Genomic DNA, 8,089 nt, shown 5'->3' with positions numbered 1-8,089 from the left:
TGAAAAATTTAAGGGGGTCTGAATACTTTCCGTACCCACTGTATATATATATATATATATATATATACTACATTTTGGGGGGTTAATGAAATGTTGTGTCCCATCTTTGTTGTAGAACAATATTCCAGGAAGTACTATGACCCGCAGAAACACATACGTATGTACAGATCGTTCCAGCACTGACCGACACTCACTGCTGCAGAACGGCAAAGACAACAGGTGACATACACATACATTCACAAACACAGATACACTCTGCCACTGTGCTGCACTGTCTGCCTCTCATTCACTGTGCCTGTTTCTGTCTCTTCTCAGCTCCCTGTCTCACCGCCTCCCTCCCACCTCTCCCTCCACTCTCAGTATTGTCGGAGCGGGAGCATCTTCCTCCTCTTCCTCAGGTGAGCGCTGTCGGCTGACACGTGGATCCACCATCCGGAGCACCTTTCATGGGGGTCAGCTCCGTGACCGTGTCCCGCCCACCTATGGACCTCCGCCCACATCGCCCACCCTAAGCCATGACGCTGGAGCCCTGCCACCCAATGCCCGCAGCCGGGCCACTTCTAACCTGTTCAGCAAACTCACCTCCAAACTCACACGCAGGTAAGTAAAGAAACTCGCATCATAGAAATAAAAACATCCACAGTTTGATGCATTGCTTGGGATTTTTGTTTGCAAGAAATTGTCAGGCATTTGTGCTGCTGGATGCAGCAGTGTACAATGATCATATCATGAACAAGATGAAGAATTAATGGAAAAATCTGTAATGTTAAATGTGATGGCTGTACAGTTAAAAGAGCCAGTTGATAGAGACATCACAATGCTCAATATAACAGCAGCAGAAACAGAAGTCCTTCCATAAGGTGCAGTCACATTTACCATTGTTTGAAGTCGTGATAACCAGCTCAATGAAGATATTTGCCTGATGGTAATCCGGCGGCAAAGACATTTTCTTATGCAGACTTCGTGTCATGTTCACATTTGGTGAACTTTGACACAAATTTGCAGCACTGATTAGTAGCAAGCCTCTTGGTTCAGTAGTGACCTCTGTGTTGATAGAGGTTCATAATTTAGCAACAAAGCAAAACGGAAGATGCACAATAGATGAAGTGCTCATTCTGGTTTTGTAAACAACACTACACCTTAATATTATAAAACGATCATTAGGAAAGGCTGTTTGGAAAGCAGTTTCTTAAGGTTGGTTTGTTTGCTATCTGTTAGAATAGCTTTGGATATTAGTTTAGTTGTTGTTATTTTCGTATAATTCATTGTATTTTGCCATATCTGGTCCCACATGATAAATTTTGCCAAGCAACAGTAAATGTGAACTGACTTTTACAGTTCAAAAAGCTAATAATTTTGAACTGCGTCAGTGTCTATTTCATGCACACAATGTGGATAAGCTGCAAAAGTTAAATATGTCAGGATGCTAAAGTAACTATACAGTATGTAAGATTTGTTTGGTTAAAATATTAAGAGGCAGCTCATTGTAATTGAATTTTACTACCACTGGTTTAATTTATTACCTGACATCACGCCAACCTGGACAGCATATCGAACTCAGTTACCCAATTTTTTAAAGCTTAACTTTAAATGTATTTAATTTTTTTACAAAATCGGTGCATCACTAATTTGCTTCCTCCGTTTTACCTACACTGAACTGCAGTATCTTACAGGAGACAGATCATGTGCTCAACTATCTTCACTCTTATTGGTAATCATCACATTATTCACTGCTCATTTGCATAAATGTAAACTTTTCTAAACTTTATCGAGTCATTGGACAAGCACACAACACTTTGCCAAAGGTCAGTATCACTCCTGTCAATGGAAATCGACAACTGTTATTGAAAATGAATGACTTTGGATTATTTTGTCACTCCAGGTTGCTTTCAGTGTGAATGGGGCCTTGCAGAGGTTTGCTTTTAGGCAATACTTAAATGGTTACATTTGTAAATATGCTTTTGACGGACACATTCTTCCAACAAATAAATGCATAGACTTGATGATTTATGTAGGAATTAAAAATATGATTCCTTTAAAAAAAAAAGTGCCGGAGTGCTGCCTGTCCAATAACACTGGGGTCCCACTGGGGATTTCTTTCAGCTTAAAAGTTGGTTTTACAGTCACGCTATACACATTCATCGTTCCTTGGCTTATTGGCTCTCTTTTTCAAGCTTTCCAAGCATACAAATGTACACCTTTCCTAGTCTCTCCCACTTTGCTCTTATTTCTCTGTTACCTTTCTTTCTCTCAGTTGCATTTGCTCTATCACTCAATCTTTCTGTGACTTTCTGCATCTCTTCTCTCTCTTTCTCTTGCTCTCCTCATTGTGTTTCTCTCTCTCTCTCCTAGGGTCAATCTTGACCCCTCTAAACGCCAGGGCTCTAATAAATCAGTGTCGGGTTGTACTCTTCCACAGGGATCCAAAACAGTTAGTAAGTTCCCCTGTCTGCCTCTGTTGGCCTGTCTGTTGCCGCTGCACGTCCGTCTGTCTCTGCACATGGCATGCCTGTCTGCATGCAGTCTCCTTTGCAGAACGTGTGTCTGGTGAACAGGATGTGAGAGTGAGGAAAGGCTGGATGATGGTGCATGGAGGTTATATCTCTTATCGGTTTGCATGCATCTAGGAACATATGCAAGTTTTTATTCTATGGCCCATTACACATCGCTCAGGTCAACATCGGTCAGCCAGTTATTGACCTGCTAGCAGATTATAATGTTGGACAAGACTGAGAGATCCAGATATGTATGCTTGGAATTTTTTTTTGTCTGTGGTGGAGTTGTGTTGCATGGATCAGACACTGTTGAGGTAATGCAGACCATCTGAAATTGTGTGGGTTTTTTGCAGGGTCACAAATGAATCTGAGGGAGTCAGCAGATCTTCGGTCACAGGGTGAGTCCTCATTTGATACTACGTTATGATCAAGAATGGCCCACTTAGGGAACTTTTAACATTGTTGTACTATTAACACTGGATTGGGCCAAGCAAATGAACCAAGTGCCAAGTGTACATCTGGAGGATCATGTTTTGACATTCTGATTAAACTTTATAGGTCAATTTCTTTTTATAAATGAAACATACATGGATGAATTGTTCACAATAAGATCTAAAACATGCATTTACAAAATAGATGGGATGAATTTGATTTCATGCCAACTTTAAGAACAGACTTTGTCAACAGATTACAATGAGAAGAATATAAACTTGAGCTGTGGTTTTGTCTTATTGAGCTGTGGATCATTTCGATTTTGAGTTTTAGAGTCTGAGCTGACAATGCAGTGCATTGTAAAACTTCAGTATGAATACAGTTGATAATACAGAAAAGATGCTTTTTTTTCTTTATCAGACTCTTATATTTTTTCATTTTCTTTCAATTTCAAAGTTTTAATTGGCATAATTGTTTTACATTAAATATTTCCCAAAGCATCAATACACACACAAAGTGACAGAAAAAATGATCTGCCAGTTAACATAAAAAGAATAGTAATACGAAGTAACAATAAATAATAGTATACTGTATAATAATAGAAATAATAACATTATAAAATTAAATAAAACAAATCTAATAAACTACAATAAAATTCTCAACAATGGTAATAAAAGCAGCGTTTGCTTTCTGAATATGTGAATCTCAAATAACAGTTTTTCAGGATTTTTTGTTGAATCTCTCATTGTTGGTGTTTCTCTTCATACTCTCTTTCCCAGTGGCCATTTATCTGGGGATCAGAAAGCGTCCGAGCCCTGGAGCGGGGGAGGGGGGTGGGATGTAAGGGGTCATCTCTCCCGTCCCCCCCGGGCCCCTGCAGAAGTGGTACTGGCCTTGCATGAGGCAGCGAGGGGATGCGGCTGCCAGGTCCGGCACGCTGGCCCGTTTCTGCTGTGCTGCAGTCATGGGGCGGCAGGGTCAAAGGTCGCTTTCCAAGCGGAGGTGTGCCAACTGAGTGTGGGTCCTGCAGAGGCAAACGGAGTACGCTACACACGCCTGTGGGGGGCCCCCCTCGCCTTCAGGCACATCGCATCGCAGATCTCTAAAGAGGTGGAGCTCTGAGGGGATAGGGGAGGAGACTTGAATATGAGACGTCCCCTCACTATATCCGTCGTTATAGCGAACTGACGTTGACCCACCCACTTATGTGTTATAGACTTAAAACAACATCTGATCCCTCCTCCAGTCAACACTCAACACAAATCGAAACTAAACACACATACACGTAAACAAACACAGTCACCTTAAAAGCACGGGAAACTCAAACCAGACAATAAGGAAATCTGAAGTACAAAAACAAGCACACCGTTCCATGCACAACATAAAGCTGAGTGGAAACACACACACACACACACACACACACACATTCTGATTCTGAACAGCCTCATTTACTGGATCTGGATTGAATCCAGTTTAGTATTTTTATTCTCATTCTAGTCATGAAATTCTTTTTTTTAACCACTTTTGTATGTTTTCAACAAGTTTTGACATTTTAAACGGGTCATCATTTTTATGTTTTTGTGATTTAATGTGTCTTACATTTCTTAATACTGAGTCAAAAGCATTGAATCATTGACAATGTAGGACTGTAGCTGCCAATGAACTATATGCACAAATGTGAAGTTGGCAAACGTATCCTAACTTCATCACAGCTCACAGAGCCCACACAAATCTACATTGCTGGCGACCGCAAATTTGATCAGGCTGCGAGCCAACCATCTACACTTTGTTCTTGAAATTGTCCAAGCTAAATTTTGTTCCCTAGAAAATCTGTTTTTGTGACGTATAGTGCCAGTTTACTTACTTCCTACCAATTTTAATTTAGAAGAGACATTTAATGCCAAATGACTTTCCCTGACCCTTCGCGAACAGGTTCTGTGATTGGTTGGTTCTAGATATTAATCCTTTATTTCAACTCCTATTCAGTGATCCTTTGCAAATAGCGTCAGCTCTCCCTTTACCCAGTAAGAGTGGAGTAGAGGTTACCGCAAAGGTGATTTTACAGAGTGAGGTGGTTTTAGTGTTCAGTGTTATTAAAGACACGTTTCCTGCATCGAAGATATCTGAATAATTTGGAAAAAGACCTATTGGATATTGGATCCTATTGGATATTATTTGATTGTAAAACAAACACCAATTTATGTATTTAGTGGAAAAATAAAAAAAATAGATTTTCTAGACTTAAAAATGTATAGAAAAGTAAATATCAAATACAGAAATGGCAAAATATGTTGTGGCTTAGTAATTGCTGACATTATGTCATAGTCATTCATTAGCACATGTATTTTAGTGGGTTTCCGTTTATTTTATTTTTTTAATGTACGACTATATTGGTATTAAAAAATAATTCATCCCTTAACTAATCAGATTTGACTTAAAAAGCACCAGATATCTAAAGTGCAGGATGTTTTCATGCAGGAGTGCTCTTACTGTTAGGATATATTTTAGGGGCGAAGGCACCAACAGGGCTTCGAAAAGAGTTGTTTTTTGATTCAAAGTCAGTTGCACTTGCAATATTGTGATAATATGGCATTATTTAGGAATCTGTTTACACTGTAAAGCCTTAACAATGCTATGTAACATAAACAGAGATGCAGTTCAAGATTGGACCATAGACATTGTGTCATATTGTTGCTGTAGCTCATGAGGGTTGTTAGTCATATGCGAGTTTGTCTCTTTAACAGATGTGGAAGCATGATGTTATTGACTTGATAGGGATTTCATGTGCAGGTTTGACACCTGAATAAAAGATATACGCTGCTTAAGATAATTTTTCATGAGTAGAAATAGGTTTGTTTGGAGCTTTTCTGTTCTTTTTTTCAAAAAATACTCTTGGCTTGCTTTTTTGACCAAACCATTTCTGGTCATTTGTTGTATAACAAGGCCTAGCTCTGCAATAGTTGTCAATTTGGCAAGCATAAAATAAACAGCAATTCACAACCGAGTATATCAAAATGTACCTATGAGTGGTGATAATTGTGCAATAGCAATAGATGTTACTGTCACATTTAGAAGTTGTTTCTGTCTTAGTGTAAAGCCATGCTTCGGCCCTGTTGGTGCTGCCAGCATGTAGACCGTGAGATACTGAGTGGATTTGAATAATGAGGGTTTTTTTTTTAGTCAGCAAGGTGAATAGGACCCTTCTTGCTAGTTCAGTTTGGATAAACAGGTTGGTTTAATATGGTTGGTCAGTTAAGTTTTGATTGGGGAGTCATTGTGCTGTCATGTGTGAAATATGTTGTAGATACTAAAGAATTATATTCCACTTTCTCCATGTTTGTGATGGCATATCCCTCCGTTCATGAGAGGGTGTTGGATTATGGTACAGACAACAAACAAGCTTGGTTCTTGATTTTGATTGTCTGCAGCAAGTATGTAAGATGCTTCGAGATGCTTGATAGTTTAGTTGTGATGACTTACTCCACAGCAATCACTGTGGTGTGTCACCTTCGACCTTTAGCCACACAGTGAGCCTCCAGATCACGTCTGCCATCTCTTCATCCATCCACTTTTTTTGTTGTCTCGTTCACTTTATTCTCTGCCTTTGTGCCACACATTTGCAAAGACACACAGTTTCTCCTCATTTGATTGCCGAATCACTGGACATCCTTGTGTCATTAATCTGTCTGCTCTGTGACTGGACTCCTGTTGTGGAGAAGCTTCCTGTTTCAAACTGAACAGGGTAAGGACTGGATGTCCTTGACCAGTCTGACCCGGTCTCCGCATCAGATCGGCTCTATCTGGTTTGGACTGCTGAGACCTGTATCTGTTCGATGTCCATTAAGACCTCTGTGCACTCATGTTGACTTGAATCAGCTGCATCCTATGGCTCTGTGGGTCTGTACCCATGTTTGGCCACCGGAAGGCGCCAATGTCTTAAATGTGAACACTTCGATTTGTGTATATTTGCACAGGTACTTAATTTATTTTCTAGAATAATTATCTTGGGAGAAAAAAAAAAACATGGTTTATATCAGTCAGACTATGGCTGTATATAAAGATTATGATACTGATGATAATATTGTGAGTATAGTATATACAGTATCTTAGAACTCCAGGTTAAATCATAGCTAGAGCAGAGACCCTCTGCTAGCTCTCCAGATGTTTCTATGTGTGCTGAAGTGAAACACTAACCTGCAATCCTGCATGATTCAGAGAAAGAGAAGACAAATGTGAAATAACAGAATGGGTAAAAGCAAAGGAATTCAAGCGAGAGAGAGAGAGAGAGAGAGAGAGAGAGAGTGAGAGTGTGTATGCGTGTGCATGTATGTGTGAATGTGTGCGTCTGTGTATTGCGCTACTGTTGCCCTGCCTCCCCTCTCTCTGCTGGTAGGAAATGTTTGTGTGAGAGGATTAGGGCAGACTTTTACTCTGGCAGCCATACTTGACCTGGAGTGAAAGTGTGTTGGAATGAATGAGATTTTTAGTGTCCCAGGTATTAAAAAAGAGAGGATTAGTGAGAATCGTGAGTCAGGCGCGTCACATCTGAATGGTAAATCCCTCCAGTTCAGTGTTGTGCTGTCTGTGATGTAAACTGTCTGCTATGACATTGGGTTTTTCATGATGCATTTAGCTAATATGCAATATGACAAGAGAGAAGTCAGGTGGACAAATTATATATATATATATATATATATGAGAGAGAGCAAGAGAGAGACTGCTGTTTGCTGAAAGTAACTTTTTTTCCCCCAGAGGTGTTTGCACCTCTGGCCAAATATTAAAATGGAAACTTGAGAGAAATAAACTTCACTGATGTTGGCATCTTTGCTTGTGCTTGATTATTGCATGATTTTTATTTGGATGTATGGGAATCTCGTGGTGTGCAAAATTCTATCCCTCTTCTTTTTTATGGGTAATTTATTTGTTGCCTGGTTGAAAAAGTAATCTAAACTTTGACCATATGAACTCATTACAAATTCAGTAGTTTATATTTGTGTGTGTGTGTGTGTGTATATAATATACTGTATATACACAGTAGTCAACATTTGAAGTGGATCAAAAAAGTTCATCAAAGTTGTCCTAAGACAAGAATGCATTTTGGTTTAAGGTTTTAGGACAACTTTGATGAAAGGTTTTGATCCACTTTCAAATGTTGACAACTA

At 39.5% G+C, this 8,089-nt stretch overlaps 1 protein-coding gene across 3 annotated transcripts in view; it reads left to right on the top strand.

The window, feature by feature from the left end:
* Positions 1–5,363, top strand: part of LOC107596145 (MAP/microtubule affinity-regulating kinase 4-like) — a 20,030-nt gene extending 14,667 nt beyond the window's left edge. For 2 of the 3 annotated variants that reach the window (XM_016286809.1, XM_016286810.1), the window contains exons 14-17: positions 116–219; positions 316–600; positions 2,849–2,893; positions 3,707–5,363. In XM_016286809.1, the coding sequence (XP_016142295.1) occupies positions 116–219; positions 316–600; positions 2,849–2,893; positions 3,707–4,049 (777 nt within the window). In that variant the 3' untranslated portion in view covers positions 4,050–5,363. Of the gene's footprint in view, positions 1–115; positions 220–315; positions 601–2,352; positions 2,436–2,848; positions 2,894–3,706 lie in introns of all 3 variants that reach the window. The other variant, XM_016286811.1, reaches the window with a different exon arrangement.
* Positions 5,364–8,089: the final 2,726 nt, after the last annotated feature.

This window comes from Sinocyclocheilus grahami, unplaced genomic scaffold (genome assembly GCF_001515645.1).
Source record: "Sinocyclocheilus grahami isolate Dianchi unplaced genomic scaffold, SAMN03320097.WGS_v1.1 scaffold215.1, whole genome shotgun sequence".
Classification (NCBI taxonomy): Eukaryota; Metazoa; Chordata; class Actinopteri; order Cypriniformes; family Cyprinidae; genus Sinocyclocheilus; species Sinocyclocheilus grahami.
This window is presented reverse-complemented; position numbering and strand designations above follow the sequence as displayed.